Here is a 19,894-nt window from a genome sequence, read left to right on the forward strand (position 1 = left end):
TCTCTTTCAGGGAAGCCCCTGCATTATTCAACAAGATAATGCCAGACCACATTCTGCATCAATCACAACATCATGGCTGAGTAGGAGAAGCATCCGGGTACTGAAATGGCCAGTCTGCAGTCCAGATCTTTCACCTATAGAGAACATTTGGCACATCATAAAGAGGAAGGTGCGACAAAGAAGGCCCAAGACGATTGAACAGTTAGAGGCCTGTATTAGACAAGAATGGGAGAGCATTCCTATTCCTAAACTTGAGAAACTGGTCTCCTCGGTCCCCGGACGTCTGTCTTGTAAGAAGAAGGGGAGATGCCACACAGTGGTGAAAATGGCCTTGTCCCAACTTTTTTGGGATTTGTTGACACCATGAAATTCTGAATCAACATATTTTTCCCTTAAAATGGTACATTTTCTCAGTTTAAACTTTTGTTCCGTGATTTATGTTCTATTCTGAATAAAATATTAGAAGTTGGCACCTCCACATCATTGCATTCAGTTTTTATTCACAATTTGTTTAGTGTCCCAACTTTTTTGGAATCCGGTTTGTACATTTCTGGGTTTTCATGGCTTCTCACCTATTCTACAGTCTTTATCTTGAGTCTATTTTGGCTTTAGCCAGTGTTTGTGATGAACTTAACAACACATGTTCAAACCAGATCCAAAAGGTCAAGGATGCATTATGTAAGTAGTCATTTCTCTACGTGGCCCTACTTGTTAGTACAGACATAAGGGTTTAGTTATCCTTTACCTGGAGGCAGGACAAACTTTCACTCCTCTTCCCTTTACTGTTGCTCTGTTAGGCCAGCTTTTTAAGAGAAGAGTATTTTTTCTGATTTATTCCTGTTACATCGACTAGTGAGTTTCTGTGGCTTGCTGAGCAGCCACACATCTAAACACGGGGCAAACGGAAGGTTCTCAGAACCACCCATTTAAGGTTTGCAGAACAGCCTGAGATTATCCAGCAGTTCCTTAAAATTGGGAGGACAAGTTTAGGTACAAGTATTCATCAAGCTGAGGCCTAGGATATCTAAGTAGGCCTCAGCTAGATACGTATACCTAAAACTTGCAGAGCAACCCCCTTGAGCGAACACACGTGGCAGCTGGGTGTTCAACATGTGGTCACCAGAACTCAATTCTGATAGGATAACAAAGCCCTTGATAGATCATGTGCCATTGACCTCATTGACTGTTTCATGGTTTATCCAAATCTTTGCGGGATGGTATAGGTTTGAAGGGTCTAATTCCATTTTGCTAAAACAACTGAAATTCCTCAACTGAGCCCATTATCACCCATAATTCATAGCGGTATCCCTGTTCTTGGAAACAAAGTTCTCTGGATATCAGCTGTGTATAAGGTACTGGTAGACTTGATGCAGACAACCTCTGGCCATTTGGAATGGGCATCAACAACAACTAACAACATAGTCCTGAGAAATGGTCTTGCCAAATCAGTGTGTACATGTCACCAAGATGCAGAGGACCATTCAAACAGCTGAACTGGAGCTAGACTGTACCTGCTGACACCCATGGCACTTATTGGCCAGTTGCTCTATTTGCTGATCATTTCCTGACCACCACACAAAGCTTCTAGCAAGTGACTTCATTTTCACTATTCCCAGACGGCCTTCATGACAGTTGCCTCTCAAAGTGCTAGAGTAGGATCTCTTTTGGCTTCTTGCCCAACCATTTTACAGGTTGGATCAATGATCCCTAACCATTGGCTCATGAGCAACCTATTGCTTACTAGCCCCTTTTGATGTGGCTCCCAGTGGCCTCAAGGTATGTAGGTGGCCATTTTTAAATTATAACTTGGAGGCAAGTTTTTGAAGCATAGAGACATTACTCTAAGCAGAGTCTCCTGCAGGCCAGCAGTCCACATGGGGCTACTAAATAGCCAATCACAAACCTTAGTTAGCACCCCAGGACCTTCGTCATGCTTGTGTGGCTCACCAATTCTAGCCCTAGCCAAGTACAGAACTGCCAGGGAACAGCTCCCCCTCCCAGCTGGTCAAATATATAAATTTATATTTATTTTTGGAAGTTCAAATTTTATCCACAAGTTTTTCCCCTATTAAATTTCTGCAGAAAATGTCATTGGGTATTGTGTTGTGTGCCCAAAACATTTGTGTACAATAATGCCTTATATAAAGCTCAAACTATAAACATTGTAAAAGGTGCAGCAACCCATAGCAGCCAATAAGATGCCTCCTGCTGATTGGTTGCTATAGGTGACTAGATCAGGGGCAATTAATGTCCCATTTATTACATAATCTTCAAAGTTTCATTGAAATCAACATATGAACAATGGGCAGACTTACCTGAGCGCCATTACTCATTGAATCCAGAGATTTGTCTGCAGCAGATACTCATCCGTTGAAATCAATAACTGGGGCAAATCTGTAGAACATTACTAAACCATGCTGAGACCTCCTGCCCTTCTCCAATCAGAAGATTCTAAAAAATTCTAAAAATATTGGACATATATAATTGTGATTTATTAAACAACCAGTGGTCAGTGATACGGGGTGCTATATTTGGTCTCTTTGAGGCTGAATTGGGGGTTGTGTTTGTGGAGTAATGTGCAGAGGGTTGGAAGGGCTGAATGCCATGATACTATCTCTTCAGATTTACTTACTACGTCATTATGTTACATTTCTGGGTTTCCATGGCCTCTCACCTGTTCTACAGACTTTATCTTGAGTCTATTTTGGCTTTAGTCAATAGCCTGTTGACTTAGCAGCTCTTTCATAATTTGAATCGGTTCACAGAACAGATTTTCCCATTCTGATATACAATGTCTTTTATCTCTTGCAGCTAGTGTTGGTGATAAACTTAACACTTCAAACGAGATCCAAAATATCAACAAAGCATTGTGTAAGTATAACATTTCCCTAAACTGAGGGTACAGTGAGTGTTGGCTCATTTGCTCTATATAAAGGTACCAAGAACCCTATCACTTTGGCCTCTCAATGAACATTAGGGGAAGATTTATCACTTTACAATGAAACAAGGTGAGGGAGGGTTTGTATCACTCTGAAGGTCACCATACACGGGCCAATACGCTCGCTTGGCGATGTCGCAAGCGAGCGGATCTTCTCCTGACATCCCCACCTACAGACGGGCGATATCGGGAGAATCCAGGATAATTCGATCGTTTGGCCCCAGGGGCATAGGAAAAGTTGGTCCGGGGACCACATCAACGAGCCGGTGCGGTCCCCGATCCGACTAGATTTTCTAACCTGCCCGATCGAGATCTGGCCAATTTCAGGCCAGATATCGGTCGGGCAGGCCCGTTGGTAGTGCCCATACACGGCCCGATTAGCTGCCGCATTGGTCTAAGGGACCCATATCAGCAGCTAGAATCGGCCCGTGTATGGGCACCTTGAGTCTGAGGAGGTAGTGATGGAACTGACTAGCATAGTTTTCATTTCAATTTGTGGATTTGGGTGTCTGTGTAAAAGTAATATACATTTATATTTACTTTTGGAAGGTTAATAGTTAAATTGAGGAATATTGGACTGGATCATAATATCTGTAATTGGATAGAGAACTGGCTGAAGGATAGATTACACAGAGTGGGGTAAATGGAACATTTTCTAATTGGACCAGTGTGGTTAGTGGGTACCGCAGGGGTCAGTCCTTGGTCCTTTGCTTTTTAACTTGTTTATTAATGCCCTGGAGGGGGGCATAGACAGTACTGTATCTAATTGTGCTGACGGCACTAAATTGTGCAAAACTATAAGTTCCATGCAGGATGTGCCGCTTTGCAGAGCGATTTGGCTAAACTGGAAAACTGGGCAGCAAACTGGGAAATGAGGTTCAATGTTGATAAGTGCAAAGTTATGCACTTTGGTAGAAATAATATAAACGCAAACTATCTACTGAATGGGAGTGTGTTGGGGGGATCCTTAATGGAGAAGGATCTGGGGGTTTTGTAGATCACAAGTTGTCTAATTCCAGGCAGTGTCATTCTGTGGCTACTAAAGCAAATAAAGTGCTGTCTTGTATAAACAGGGGCATTGACTCAAGGGATGAGAACATAATTTTGCCTCTTTATAGGTCCCTGGTAAGGCCTCACCTTGAGTATGGGGGGCAGTTTTGGGCTCCAGTCCTTAAAGGGGTACTGCCACGATATTTATGGGATGCTTTTTATTGGGGATGTTGGGTAGGGGGTTCCTCACGGTGAGGGCAGTGAGGGGGTTGGGGAATGCCCTGCCGGGGGATGTTGGGTAGGGGGTTCCTCACGGTGAGGGCAATGAGGGGGTTGGGGAATGCCCTGCCAGGGGGATGTTGAGTAGGGGGTTCCTCACGGTGAGGGCAATGAGGGGGTTGGGGAATGCCCTGCCAGGGGGATGTTGGGTAGGGGGTTCCTCACGGTGAGGGCAATGAGGGGGTTGGGGAATGCCCTGCCGGGGGATGTTGGGTAGGGGGTTCCTCACGGTGAGGGCAGTGAGGTTGGGGGATGCCCTGCCGGGGGATGTTGGGTAGGGGGTTCCTCACGGTGAGGGCAGTGAGGGGGTTGGGGAATGCCCTGCCGGGGGATGTTGGGTAGGGGGTTCCTCACGGTGAGGGCAGTGAGGGGGTTGGGGAATGCCCTGCCGGGGGATGTTGGGTAGGGGGTTCCTCACGGTGAGGGCAGTGAGGGGGTTGGGGAATGCCCTGCCAGGGGGATGTTGGGTAGGGGGTTCCTCACGGTGAGGGCAATGAGGGGGTTGGGGAATGCCCTGCCAGGGGGATGTTGAGTAGGGGGTTCCTCACGGTGAGGGCAATGAGGGGGTTGGGGAATGCCCTGCCGGGGGATGTTGGGTAGGGGGTTCCTCACGGTGAGGGCAGTGAGGTTGGGGGATGCCCTGCCGGGGGATGTTGGGTAGGGGGTTCCTCACGGTGAGGGCAGTGAGGGGGTTGGGGAATGCCCTGCCGGGGGATGTTGGGTAGGGGGTTCCTCACGGTGAGGGCAGTGAGGGGGTTGGGAATGCCCTGCCGGGGATGTTGGGTAGGGGGTTCCTCACGGTGAGGGCAGTGAGGTTGGGGAATGCCCTGCCGGGGATGTTGGGTAGGGGTTCCTCACAGTGAGGGCAGTGAGGGGGTTTGGGGAATGCCCTGCCGGGGATGTTGGGTAGGGGGTTCCTCACGGTGAGGGCAGTGAGGGGGTTGGGGAATGCCCTGCCGGGGGGATGTTGGGTAGGGGTTCCTCACGGTGAGGGCAGTGAGGGGGTTGGGGAATGCACTGCCGGGGATGTTGGGTAGGGGGTTCCTCACGGTGAGGCAGTGAGTGGGGAATGCCCTGCCGGGGGATGTTGGGTAGGGGGTTCCTCACGGTGAGGGCAGTGAGGGGGTTGGGGAATGCCCTGCCGGGGGATGTTGGGTAGGGGGGTTCCTCGCGGTGAGGGCAGTGAGGGGGGTTGGGGAATGCCCTGCCGGGGGATGTTGGGTAGGGGGTTCCTCATGGTGAGGGCAGTGAGGGGGTTGGGGAATGCCCTGCCGGGGGATGTTGGGTAGGGGGTTCCTCACGGTGAGGGCAGTGAGGGGGTTGGGAATGCCCTGCCGGGGGATGTTGGGTAGGGGGTTCCTCACGGTAAGGGCAGTGAGGAGGTTGGGGAATGCCCTGCCGGGGGATGTTGGGTAGGGGGTTCCTCACGGTGAGGGCAGTGAGGAGGTTGGGGAATGCCCTGCCGGGGGATGTTGGGTAGGGGGTTCCTCACGGTGAGGGCAGTGAGGGGGTTGGGGAATGCCCTGCCGGGGGATGTTGGGTAGGGGGTTCCTCACGGTGAGGGCAGTGAGGGGGTTGGGGAATGCCCTGCCGGGGGATGTTGGGTAGGGGGTTCCTCACGGTGAGGGCAGTGAGGGGGTTGGGGAATGCCCTGCCGGGGGATGTTGGGTAGGGGGTTCCTCACGGTGAGGGCAGTGAGGTTTGAACTTGAACTGAATTCATGACAAAATGGGGATATATTAACCTTTAATGGAAAAAGCACACACATTTAATAATACAGTTTATAACTGATCCTTTTCATATTACCAGAAATAATGTGCAGGGGGGACGGAAGGGCTGAACCATGGAATTATGTCTTCAGATTTACTTACTGTGTTACACCTCTGGATTTCCCTTTAGACAGTTGAAATGGCAGCTCCGTCATTATGTGAATCTGCTCCTAGTGCAATAAAACAGACTTTCCCATTCTAATCTACACGTGTCTTTGCTCTTGCAGCAGGTCCAATGGGAACGGCTTTGAAAATCGCTTTGGCCGGCGCAGTATTATGTAAGTATAACATTTGCCTAAAACTGAGGGGTACAGTGAGTGTTGCCTCATTTAAAAGAATGTATCCCTTAAAAAGACTGATTAAAAAAAACTGTTTCTATTCCCTTATGGATTAAGTGAGGAAATCCCGACCCACAGACACTCCTGAGAAAATAACCCGGTTATTACACCAGTTCCTATACCCCATTGGCCATTTGGAGTGGGTTAATATTTTCCCAATAATTTCTAAGTTATTAATAAGGGGTATTTAGTGAACAGGGGTGTTATTGTTTATACATATGCACTGGTTGCTAACTAGTTATAATAGTGAATACATCAATAAGGGTTATTTTTCATTCATCTAAATTTGAAAGGAATTAGTAAGGTGTATCTGGTGAACATTGGTATAACGGAGACCCTGATAGGCCCATCCAGGAATTCATTCACTTATGTCACTGTTTATTCATTCATGTATTTATGGGCTAATGAATTAGGCTGTTAGTATATTGGGCTTGACTGCAGTAAGCCGCAGGTCATCTAGAGAGTGGTTATTAAAGGGGAGGTTCACCTTTAGTATGTTATAGAATGGCCAATTCTTAGCAGCTTTTCAATTGGTCTTTTTTTATTTTATAGTTTTTGAATTATTTGCCTTCCTCTTTCCAGCTTTCAAATGGGGGTCACTGACCCCGGCAGCCAAAAACGTATGTTTCTATTTAGACCCTTCTCTATTCATATTCCTGGCTCTCTTCCAAACCACTGTCTGGCTACTGGGTTAAACTGGGCCCTAGCAACCAGATAGCTGCTGAAATTACAAACTGGAGAACAAAAAGCTAAATAATTCAAAATGAAGACCAATTGCAAACTGTCTCAGAATAGCACTCTCTACATCATACTAAAAGTTAACTCAAAGGTGAACAGCCCCTTTAAAGTTATACAGTCTGTATTCAGTTAAATACTATGGCTGCCATTTTGTGATCAGGGACTAAACAACACACCTTGAGGCTGATTGGGCCACTGGCCTGCTGGGAGTGTTTTGGGAAAGTTGAACGCCTTGTGTTACTATTGTAAACTAGTGGGATCCATGACAGACACTTTCTTAGCTTTAAGGCCCATTTCAGCTTACAAAACAAACAAAACAAAAATCATAAAAATACCTTCACACATTAGATTAGTTCCCTCCATAGGCGGATTTTCAATAAGGCTTGGGGAGGCTAAGCCTCCCCAAACCTGATTTGGCACCTTAAAACCTGGCTCCGTTTCTGCATTGCCCTGCAAAGCCCGATCCCTGTCTGCACCTGCGCCTTGATTGGTCAATTTTACTGCCTGTCAAGGCAGCTGTGCTCTGATTAGAGAATCCACAAGAAGAAAGATCCAATCAGAGCACAGCTTTCTTGACAGGCAGTAAAATTGACCAATCAAGGCACAGATGCAGACAGGGATCGGGAGATTTTGCAAACTGGAGCCAGTGCACAGCTTTGAACTTTTGCTGCAGTTTTCATCCCACAGGTACTATACTGTATATGTTCTAAAGGCTGACCCATTAGCTGGAATTAAATTGTTTTTTGTCACCTGACATCTATAATATCCCTATCCCCTACCCTAACAGATGGAGGGTAAGTTAACTTCCCCCCTGGCAAAGCTCATTGTGCTTTTATATATTTGTTATGGTTTTTTGCACTTTCTATTTTTCTTTTACTTTTGTCATTGTTTTTTTCATTCCTAGTTAGTTACAGTGGGGACAGTGCTGTGTATCAGTGCCAGTGTTATAGTGCCAGGGCCTGAATATCTGCCATCTGTACCCACTGCTTCTCATTATATATGTGCTGGTTTTGTATATACAGACTGCATTTTACTGTATATAATGTGCCTGGGATGTCAGTACCTGCTGCCTCTCTCTCTGTAAAGCTAACTTAAACACATCTAAAGGGGAGGTTCACTTTTAAGTTAATTTGTAGTATGTTATAGAATGGCCTATTCCTAGCAACTTTGCAATTGGTCTTCCTAGTTAATTTTTTATAGTTTTTGAATAATTTGCCTTTCGCTTCTGCCTCTTTCCAGCTTTCAAATGAGGGTCACTGACCAAAAAGTATTGCTCTGTGAAGCTACAGTTTTATTTTTCCATGCAGGCCCCTTAACTATTCATATTCCCATCTCTTGTTTAAACCACTACCTGGTACATAAGACCCTAGCAACCAGATAGCTGCTGAAATACCAAATGGAGAGCTGCTGAACAATAAGCTAAATAACCGAAAAACTATTAAAAATAAAAGATGACCAACTGCAAATTGTCTCAGAATATCAATGTCTAGATCATGTTAAAGTTAAAGGTGAACTACCCCTTGAAGCTAACTGATCACAAACACAAATGTATAGAGAACCCCCAACAGAAGAGCACTTATGAATACTTTTACATCCTAAGCATTTTAGGGTTAAAAGCACCCCCACCCGCACTTTTGCGCAGTATCCCTGGGAGTCAGTGGGAACGGCAAGAGGTAGTTGGGAGGTTAATTTTTTACACCTGCAGCGAATCCACTAAGTGTCACATTAGCGGTAGGTCAGTCTGTGTATGGGCCACCCTCCGCCTATGGTTCCCTCACTAACCTGGGCCCCTTGAGGACGACCAGTGAGAAAACACAAATGTTGGGGTCCCCCTTGTACTCACAAATCTTCTGGGGGATTTGCTCAGCCTCCTGGCTTTCCTCTCCGCTCCTTAGATCCTCAGTCTCTCAGTCGCTTTCTCAAGTCCCTCTGCTCCTTGCAGTGACAGGAAGTACCCCCAGCCCCTATGGGAGTTCCTCACACAGACAGGCAGCCCCCCAGCCCCTATGGGAGTTCCTCACACAGACAGGCAGCCCCCCAGCCCCTCTGGGAGTTCCTCACACAGACAGGCAGCCCCCCAGCCCCTATGGGAGTTCCTCACACAGACAGGCAGCCCCCCCAGTCCCTCTGGGAGTTCCTCACACAGACAGGCAGCCCCCCAGCCCCTATGGGAGTTCCTCACACAGACAGGCAGCCCCCCCAGTCCCTCTGGGAGTTCCTCACACAGACAGGCAGCGCCCCCAGCCCCTCTGGGAGTTCCTCACACAGACAGGCAGCCCCCCAGCCCCTATGGGAGTTCCTCACACAGACAGGCAGCCCCCCAGTCCCTCTGGGAGTTCCTCACACAGACAGGCAGCCCCCCCAGTCCCTCTGGGAGTTCCTCACACAGACAGGCAGCCCCCCAGCCCCTCTGGGAGTTCCTCACACAGACAGGCAGCCCCCCAGCCCCTATGGGAGTTCCTCACACAGACAGGCAGCCCCCCCAGTCCCTCTGGGAGTTCCTCACACAGACAGGCAGCCCCCCAGCCCCTATGGGAGTTCCTCACACAGACAGGCAGCCCCCCCAGTCCCTCTGGGAGTTCCTCACACAGACAGGCAGCCCCCCAGCCCCTCTGGGAGTTCCTCACACAGACAGGCAGCCCCCCCCAGCCCCTCTGGGAGTTCCTCACATAGACAAACAGCCCCCCCAGCCCCTCTGGGAGTTCCTCACATAGACAGGCAGCCCCCCAGCCCCTCTGGGAGTTCCTCACATAGACAGGCAGCCCCCCAGCCCCTCTGGGAGTTCCTCACACAGACAGGCAGCCCCCCAGCCCCTCTGGGAGTTCCTCACATAGACAGGCAGCCCCCCAGCCCCTCTGGGAGTTCCTCACACAGACAGGCAGCCCCCCAGCCCCTCTGGGAGTTCCTCACACAGACAGGCAGCCCCCCAGCCCCTCTGGGAGTTCCTCACACAGACAGGCAGCCCCCCCAGCCCCTCTGGGAGTTCCTCACACAGACAGGCAGCCCCCCAGCCCCTCTGGGAGTTCCTCACACAGACAGGCAGCCCCCCAGCCCCTCTGGGAGTTCCTCACACAGACAGGCAGCCCCCCAGCCCCTCTGGGAGTTCCTCACACAGACAGGCAGCCCCCCAGCCCCTCTGGGAGTTCCTCACACAGACAGGCAGCCCCCCCAGCCCCTCTGGGAGTTCCTCACACAGACAGGCAGCCCCCCCAGCCCCTCTGGGAGTTCCTCACATAGACAGGCAGCCCCCCCAGCCCCTCTGGAGTTCCTCACACAGACAGGCAGCCCCCCAGCCCCTCTGGGAGTTCCTCACACAGACAGGCAGCCCCCCCAGCCCCTCTGGGAGTTCCTCACACAGACAGGCAGCCCCCCAGCCCCTCTGGGAGTTCCTCACACAGACAGGCAGCCCCCCAGCCCCTCTGGGAGTTCCTCACACAGACAGACAGCACCCCCGGCCCCTCTGGGAGTTCCTCACACAGACAGGCAGCCCCCCAGCCCCTCTGGGAGTTCCTCACACAGACAGGCAGCCCCCCCAGCCCCTCTGGGAGTTCCTCACACAGACAGGCAGCCCCCCCAGCCCCTCTGGGAGTTCCTCACACAGACAGGCAGCCCCCCGGCCCCTCTGGGAGTTCCTCACACAGACAGGCAGCCCCCCAGCCCCTCTGGGAGTTCCTCACACAGACAGGCAGCCCCCCAGCCCCTCTGGGAGTTCCTCACACAGACAGGCAGCCCCCCCAGCCCCTCTGGGAGTTCCTCACACAGACAGGCAGCCCCCCGGCCCCTCTGGGAGTTCCTCACACAGACAGGCAGCCCCCCAGCCCCTCTGGGAGTTCCTCACACAGACAGGCAGCCCCCCCAGCCCCTCTGGGAGTTCCTCACACAGACAGGCAGCCCCCCAGCCCCTCTGGGAGTTCCTCACACAGACAGGCAGCACCCCCGGCCCCTCTGGGAGTTCCTCACACAGACAGGCAGCCCCCCAGCCCCTCTGGGAGTTCCTCACACAGGCAGGCAGCCCCCCAGCCCCTCTGGGAGTTCCTCACACAGACAGGCAGTACCCTCAGCCCCTCTGGGAGTTCCTCACACAGACAGGCAGCCCCCCCAGCCCCTCTGGGAGTTCCTCACACAGACAGGCAGCCCCCCGGCCCCTCTGGGAGTTCCTCACACAGACAGGCAGCCCCCCCAGCCCCTCTGGGAGTTCCTCACACAGACAGGCAGCCCCCAGCCCCTCTGGGAGTCCTAACAGACAGGCAGCCCCCCAGCCCCTCTGGAAGTCCTAACACACAGACAGGCAGCCCCCCAGCCCCTCTGGAAGTCCTAACACACAGACAGGCAGCCCCCCAGCCCCTCTGGAAGTCCTAACACACAGACAGGCAGCCCCCCAGCCCCTCTGGAAGTCCTAACACACAGACAGGTATCCTCCCTGCCCTGAGAGACCTTTCCAAACCTTTCCATACAATTAAATACCTTTCCACAGGACAGCCTTCCTGTGGAAAGTAAGCTCCAATAGGTGAGCTGGACTACTGGATGGATCACCTGATCCAATTGTTCCTTCCAGAACCCTATAGCTTCCAGGCACAGACAACAAAACCCTTCTCTGTTTATCAACATCTCCCTTAAAGCCTACATCTCTTATTTGTTGGATCATTCTACCACACTATATTATACTTACAGTCCCATGGCTTCTGAGCCTGATCATTGGGTTTTACTTCTGCAGTCCCATCATTCCTCAGCCAGTCGGCATTTTCTATTCTGGTTCTTCCATGGTATATAATTCTGCTCATAGTGGTGTTAAATAGATATTGCCATTCTAATATACAGATTGCTTCTCACAGTCATTGTTTCTGGAATATTGCTGGCCGTACTGCTCATCGTAATATTATGTAAGTATAACATTTCCCTAAGACTGAAGGTACAGTGAGGGGCATATTCATTAAAGTACGGCAGGTCCAATTACAAAAAAAAAACGTATTTTTTCTAAAGTTCACAACTTTTGCATATTTTCTTTGATGTTTTCGTTAATTTGCACAACTTGATAGTGTAAGCAACCATACATGAAAAAATATTTCTAATTGACTCCTGTGAATGGTCCCGGTGTACGAGTATAGCTATTTTTTCATGTTTGGGCCCAATATAACAAAATTGAAATGCTGCAAATAGTGCCAGGATAGCGCTGAATCCTGAATAAGCCATTTATTACATACCATTAATGATGAGTGAATTTTTTTGGCAGGTATGGATTTGCAGCGGAATTTGGCATTAGCGAAACTTCTGCAAAATTTAGCCATAAAATAATTTGTGGTTGCACCAAAATAAAGATGTGACCGCTTTAAAAATGTTGCACGTCTAAAAAGCCTTGTGGTACACTCACAGTTTTGCAAACTTTTTGGTGAACAAAATAGACAGATTCACTCATCACTGCCTACCATATCTTTTGTATATGCATACCAAATAATGGTGTTGTTATTTTATAGAATAAATTCATATAATCCATTGCAGATATGGATCCAGAATGCTTGGGACCTGGGGTTTTCTGGATAAGAGTTCTTTTTGTAATATGGATCAGTCTACTGAAAAATCATTTAACCATTAAATAAACCCAATAGGACTGTTCTGCCCCCAATAAGGGGTAATTATATCTTAGTTGGGATCAAGTACAGGTACTGTTTTATTATTACAGAGAAAAGGGAATCATTTAACCATGAAATAAACCCAATAGGGCTGTTCTGCCCCCAATAAGGGGTAATTATATCTTAGTTGGGATCAAGTACAGGTACTGTTTTATTATTACAGAGAAAAGGGAATCATTTAACCATTAAATAAACCCAATAGGGCTGTTCTGCCCCCAATAAGGGGTAATTATATCTTAGTTGGGATCAAGTACAGGTACTGTTTTATTATTACAGAGAAAAGGGAATCATTTAACCATTAAATAAACCCAATAGGGTTGTTCTGCCCCAATAAGGGGTAATTATATCTTAGTTGGGATCAAGTACAGGTACTGTTTTATTATTACAGAGAAAAGGGAATCATTTAACCATGAAATAAACCCAATAGGGCTGTTCTGCCCCCAATAAGGGGTAATTATATCTTAGTTGGGATCAAGTACAGGTACTGTTTTATTATTACAGAGAAAAGGGAATCATTTAACCATGAAATAAACCCAATAGGGCTGTTCTGCCCCAATAAGGGGTAATTATATCTTAGTTGGGATCAAGTACAGGTACTGTTTTATTATTACAGAGAAAAGGGAATCATTTAACCATTAAATAAACCCAATACGGCTGTTCTGCCCCCAATAAGGGGTAATTATATCTTAGTTGGGATCAAGTACAGGTACTGTTTTATTATTACAGAGAAAAGGGAATCATTTAACCATTAAATAAACCCAATAGGGCTGTTCTGCCCCCAATAAGGGGTAATTATATCTTAGTTGGGATCAAGTACAGGTACTGTTTTATTATTACAGAGAAAAGGGAATCATTTTTAAAAATTTAAATTGTTTTCTTATAATGGAGCCTATGGCAGTTGACCTTCCCATAATTTTGAACTTGTTTTGCAAAAAAGATTCGCAAATAATTTGGCAAAGCGAAAACAGATTCACTCATCACTATTCATAGTGTATAAAACAGATTTCCCCATTCTAATACACAGGTGTCTCTTTCCTCTTGCCTTAGGTTATATTGGAGAGCTTCTCATTGCATTGTTACTATTGGTCCTTGTGATCCTCATCATATTATGTGAGTATAACATTTCACTAAAACTTTCACTAGAGGGGTAGAAAAGTCCTGGGGCAATAAAAGCATGTCAGCTAGGGCGGTCACTGATGATTATATATTGTATCATTTTCTCTGTAAATACTAAACACTATATTTCTGTATACACATGCATGTACAAGTCCTGATATTTTCTTTTGCTCACGGACAGTGTTTCTTTACTCTTGCAGTGGGTCTCAGTAGAAACCTTCTCATAGGCGTGATAATAGTGTCCCTTCTGGGCTGCGCAAAATTATGTAAGTATAACATGGGGTGCAGTGAAAAAGCGGGTGCTGTAAAGGTAAGTGCAGCATGGCCGAGGGGGAGGGGGCGGCATTTTAGGAGCCTCCTAGGGGGCCAGAAATGGTCCTGAATGCTACAATCCTAATATACAGTTTGGGTTGCCACCCGTCCGGTTTTGAGCCAGACAACCCGGTTTCCGAAAGGGCTGTCTGGGTCAAAACTCACTGAGATTGATCGCCACACACTAGCCCCGCCCAATGATAGCACAGCCCCACCTCCCCCCGTGACGTCACTGCCCGCCCACCGACAAACTCCAGCAGAGGTGGCAACCCTATATACAGTGTCTCTTTTCTCTTGCAGATAGTCAACGTGAGATTCTTGAAAAAGAACTTGGAAAACTTTCCAAATTTAAAAAATGTCAAATGGCTTATAAGTATATCCCAAAAATATGTAAGTATAACATTTTCCTAAAACTGAGTGGTACAGTGAGCGGTCTACAGAGAGAGGCCCTGTCCATACACACTTTATGCATTTCCACCCTTGGTTTGGGTTAAAAAAAACCTTGAACACCCCCTAGAGTGCCTTTAAAGGGGAACTAAACCCTGCTGCACAGTGCGGCTCAAACAAACGTTACTCAGCTGTTGCCGGACTACAAATCCCAGAATAATGTAACATATAATGAAGGGTGAGGCATGCTGGGAGCTGTAGTCCAGCAACATCAGGGCTGTATTCTTAAAGCAATATTGCCCAATAAAACTGCATTAAAATGCAAGAAATCCCCCAATGAGAATCCCAGCTGATGTGAGTAAATCCGGCTCCCTGTTCTCTGTTCCTGCAGTTGGAGTTGGGTGTTACACCAGAAGTGTAAGCCTCCTGTGGGGTACATTTTCCCCCAAGGTCCTGCAGAAAATTGTCCTAAAGGAGGCAGAAGTGATCTGTGTGCTTCCTTTTTGGCCCAGGAGACCATGGTTCATGCTATAGAGATTGGCAATCTGCCCTCCCTGGGGGCTGCCTCTTCGGAGGGACCTGTTACATCAGGAAAGGGTATTCAGCCTGAAGTTAGCAGCCTGGAGGTTAAGTGGGAAAATCTCAGAGCATCGGGATTGTCAGATGAAGTAATAGATACAATGTGTAGGAGAAGTTTCAAGCTTGGCGTAAAATTAGTGGGATGGATAAAGGTCTGAGCCACAGAACCTTGAAGGTCCAAATATCATCTCTTTCCACCTTATTAGGAATTAAATGGGACTGCCACTCTCTGGTTGTGAGATTGTACCTTCTTGCAGAAAGATATGTCCCCAGTGGGATTTACCTACGGTACTGGATGTTTTAGGGAAAAGTCTATTTGAATCAAAAACATTTCTCTCTGGAACTTAATTCTAAAGACATTCTGGTAGCCATTACGTTGGCAAAGAGGGTGTGCAAACTTCAGTCTTTAGCTTGCAACCACCAGTCTTCTTTTAGGATAAAGTTGTAATAAGGTTTGTGCCAGAGAGTGATTTGGGATTTTCAAAAAGAGGATGAGCATCAGGGCAAACTCTACTATGGGAATTTTAACAGTAAAGATGGGCAGTAAAGATGGGCACTCCTACGGATCCTATGGATATCGTATGTAGGGCAGCTTTGTGGTCCTCTCCATATACCTTTATTTCCCATTATAGAGTGGATGTGACGAGGGAAGAGAGAGCACAGTTTGGAAGAAGGGTTTTGGAGGCAAAATAAAATTATTTTGCACTAGAAGCTTGTGGTTTGTGTTTGTACTTGACCACCCATTCCTGCTTGGGTACTGCCCATGCATGGCTGACATGGTGTGGCAAGGGTAAAAGGGAAAATGACTACATACTTACTGGGATTTTTCTTTCCTGACCACTAACCATGTCCAACTAACCCTTTTATTGAGTAGACAGCTTGTTACTAGATGCCTGGTGTTGGGCTAAAGGGTTATTTAAAGCCCAAGGGGGTTGTCCTTCTTTCTGTATGGAGTGTAGGGAGGAGCTAACCCATATATAGCTGACATGGTTAGTATGTAGTCATTTTCCCTTTAAACTATTTTCATATATAAAGGTCAAACTAACCTTGATTTTTATCTTCAGTTATCTGATCAGGGAGAAGTAACATCCCATTCTAATATGAATTCTCCCTTTCCCCTTCTAGTGGGTCACAGACAAAGCATAACATTGGTATTATTGGCTGCTCTGGTCGGCGCAGTATTCTGTAAGTATAACATTTCCCTAATACTGAGGGGTATTTGTAAAGAGGTATTGCTGTTGCTGAACTATTTTCTTATCTCTTTTCTCTTGCAGTCAATCTCATTTCAAGGCTGCTCATGCTGGTGGTAACATAGGCCTTTCTGGGAGGCACAGCATTATGTAAGTATACCATTCCCCTAAAGCTGGGGGGTACGAGAGGGGCACATTTATCTCAAAGTTTTTACCGAGTTCAAACAACTCTCTAACTGGGAGGAGCCATAACTGGGAGGAGCCTAACCTTCAGCTTGAGCACAGGCCCTATTCATTGCACTCATGTTGGACATGTGGTTTATTATGTCCTTTATACAAACAGTAATTACTGATACAGGGAGCAATCTGGTACCAGTTTAGGTTAAGTCCTGCTGGTAGCCGTATTTGGGTTATTCTGTGTAAATACAAAATGTTGTTGGAAAATGTAAACTCCCTAGAATGATATTTAAACCCTCCCTATTCTGCCATGTTATACCTCTAGGTGCTATGGCTTCAATTCAGGGTCTTTAAGCAAAATATTAGAGCTAATGATGAGCGAATTTTTCGCCAGGCATGGATTCTCAGCGAATTTCCGCATTTCTCCATTGGCAAATTGTTTCGCGAAACTTCCGTGAAAATTAGTGCAGAAAAATTAGGCGTGCAGAATTTTTTTTTTGTCACGCGTCAAATTGGGCGCGGTTGCATCAAAAAAAGCTGTGGTCACGTCAAAATTAGGCGCGGTTGCATCAAAAAAGCGCGGGTGACAAAAAATGGATGCAGGTGACAAAAAAAATCTCGCGACAAATGCATTTCGCCAATTTTTCTCCATTTCGTGAAACGGGACAGATTCACTCATCACTAATTGGAGCCACATGTCACATGGCGCCTATTTGCAGTGGTGAAGAACCTCAGTGAGGGGTGTGGGGACCATGGCGGGGGTCCCTTTTGGGGGGTGCAGAGCCTCTGTGGTGACAACCCCAGTGGCCCCTGCACCCCTCAGTCCGACCCTTTGTAGAAGTCAATGGAAGCTGTATTTTCAAAATGTACGTTCTTTTATCTTTTTCAATTTGAATTTGGCAGACATATTGAAAATGAAGGGTAGAGTATGATTTCGATAAGTCCGAATCGTTTTTTCATGCTTTAATCAATTCAAAATATGCTTTAATAAAATACGTTTTTTTTGAATTTGAAAAGAAACCAAAAACTCACATTCTAATAAGCCCGCCTCGGAGCTGACCCAAGGAACCCGTATATTTTTGGGAAGAACCCATTGTCACAAATTCAAAATAGGTAAAAATATATTTGTGTTCCAAATTATACAATGATAAGTTTGTTACCCAGTATGCACAAGATGACAGACCTACTTGGCATGTTAGCAATAAAGGTATTCCTAACAGTCTATATTATTTTTCCAGTTCTATTTCATCATATTTAAAAAAGCCTTGGTCTAAATTATCTGTGTTTTTCATCTTGTAAAAAGGGACCAACCCCCATATGTAATAAAAGGCACTAAGTTTGCCCAGTAGCAGTAACCCATAGCAACCAGTAAGATGTTTGCTTTTAAACAGGTGACCAGTATATGCTGCCTGCTGATTGGTTGCTATGGGTTACTGCTCCTGGGCAAACTTGTCTTTTTTTACATAATTCACTAAGTAAGTAGTGTTAATGGAACATGTGACTGTAGAAAAAAAGTTGTTTTTAGTAAAATCTCAGTTTCTAAAATACTGAAATGTGTTCTGTGTTTTTTAATGTTTCAGGTGATTCATCTTTCTTGAAGGAAACCAGCATTGTGATAATAATGGGCCCTGTTTGCTTTCTGCCAGCGTATTAGTGAGGGACATGCAAGATTTGTGGATTTATTACACTTTGAGGATCATTGTCTTACATAGATTCACTTTTTGTTCCTTAAAAATAATTGTATTTTAAAAAAAAACAAAAAAAAAAACAATATATATATATATATATCTCAAAGTGTTTTCTAATATACAGGTATGTAATCTGTTATCCAGAAACCTTTTATCCAGAGAGTTGCGAATTACAGAAAGGCCATCTTTCTTAGACTCCATTCTAATCAAATAATTATAATTTTTAAAAATGATTCCCTTTTCTCTGTAATAATAAAACAGTACCTGTACTTGATCCCAACTAAGATATAATTACCCCTTATTGGGGGCAGAACAGCCCTATTGGGTTTATTTCATGGTTAAATGATTCCCTTTTCTCTGTAATAATAAAACAGTACCTGTACTTGATCCCAACTAAGATATAATTACCCCTTATTGGGGCAGAACAGCCCTATTGGGTTTATTTCATGGTTAAATGATTCCCTTTTCTCTGTAATAATAAAACAGTACCTGTACTTGATCCCAACTAAGATATAATTACCCCTTATTGGGGGCAGAACAGCCCTATTGGGTTTATTTCATGGTTAAATGATTCCCTTTTCTCTGTAATAATAAAACAGTACCTGTACTTGATCCCAACTAAGATATAATTACCCCTTATTGGGGCAGAACAGCCCTATTGGGTTTATTTCATGGTTAAATGATTCCCTTTTCTCTGTAATAATAAAACAGTACCTGTACTTGATCCCAACTAAGATATAATTACCCCTTATTGGGGGCAGAACAGCCCTATTGGGTTTATTTCATGGTTAAATGATTCCCTTTTCTCTGTAATAATAAAACAGTACCTGTACTTGATCCCAACTAAGATATAATTACCCCTTATTGGGGGCAGAACAGCCCTATTGGGTTTATTTCATGGTTAAATGATTCCCTTTTCTCTGTAATAATAAAACAGTACCTGTACTTGATCCCAACTAAGATATAATTACCCCTTATTGGGGGCAGAACAGCCCTATTGGGTTTATTTCATGGTTAAATGATTCCCTTTTCTCTGTAATAATATAACAGTACCTGTACTTGATCCCAGCTAAGATATAATTACCCCTTATTGGGGCAGAACAGCCCTATTGGGTTTATTTAATGGTTAAATGATTCCCTTTTCTCTGTAATAATAAAACAGTACCTGTACTTGATCCCAACTAAGATATAATTACCCCTTATTGGGGCAGAACAGCCCTATTGGGTTTATTTCATGGTTAAATGATTCCCTTTTCTCTGTAATAATAAAACAGTACCTGTACTTGATCCCAACTAAGATATAATTACCCCTTATTGGGGGCAGAACAGCCCTATTGGGTTTATTTCATGGTTAAATGATTCCCTTTTCTCTGTAATAATAAAACAGTACCTGTACTTGATCCCAACTAAGATATAATTACCCCTTATTGGGGGCAGAACAGCCCTATTGGGTTTATTTAATGGTTAAATGATTCCCTTTTCTCTGTAATAATAAAACAGTACCTGTACTTGATCCCAACTAAGATATAATTACCCCTTATTGGGGGCAGAACAGCCCTATTGGGTTTATTTAATGGTTAAATGATTCCCTTTTCTCTGTAATAATAAAACAGTACCTGTACTTGATCCCAACTAAGATATAATTACCCCTTATTGGGGGCAGAACAGCCCTATTGGGTTTATTTCATGGTTAAATGATTCCCTATTCTCTGTAATAATAAAACAGTACCTGTACTTGATCCCAACTAAGATATAATTACCCCTTA

General features: G+C 45.7%; 1 protein-coding gene across 3 annotated transcripts in view; it reads left to right on the forward strand.

The window, feature by feature from the left end:
• Positions 1 to 18,187, forward strand: part of LOC108648148 — a 35,749-nt gene extending 17,562 nt beyond the window's left edge. For 2 of the 3 annotated variants that reach the window (XM_031906662.1, XM_031906660.1), the window contains 9 exons: positions 2,812 to 2,871; positions 6,204 to 6,254; positions 11,885 to 11,932; positions 13,727 to 13,789; positions 13,996 to 14,061; positions 14,408 to 14,497; positions 16,199 to 16,258; positions 16,348 to 16,413; positions 18,021 to 18,187. In XM_031906662.1, coding sequence (XP_031762522.1) covers positions 2,812 to 2,871; positions 6,204 to 6,254; positions 11,885 to 11,932; positions 13,727 to 13,789; positions 13,996 to 14,061; positions 14,408 to 14,497; positions 16,199 to 16,258; positions 16,348 to 16,388 — 479 coding nt within the window. In that variant the 3' untranslated portion in view covers positions 16,389 to 16,413; positions 18,021 to 18,187. The remainder of the gene's footprint in view (positions 1 to 2,811; positions 2,872 to 6,203; positions 6,255 to 11,884; positions 11,933 to 13,726; positions 13,790 to 13,995; positions 14,062 to 14,407; positions 14,498 to 16,198; positions 16,259 to 16,347; positions 16,414 to 18,020) is intronic. The other variant, XM_031906661.1, reaches the window with a different exon arrangement.
• Positions 18,188 to 19,894: the final 1,707 nt, after the last annotated feature.

This window comes from Xenopus tropicalis, chromosome 7 (assembly GCF_000004195.4).
Source record: "Xenopus tropicalis strain Nigerian chromosome 7, UCB_Xtro_10.0, whole genome shotgun sequence".
Taxonomy (NCBI): Eukaryota; Metazoa; Chordata; class Amphibia; order Anura; family Pipidae; genus Xenopus; species Xenopus tropicalis.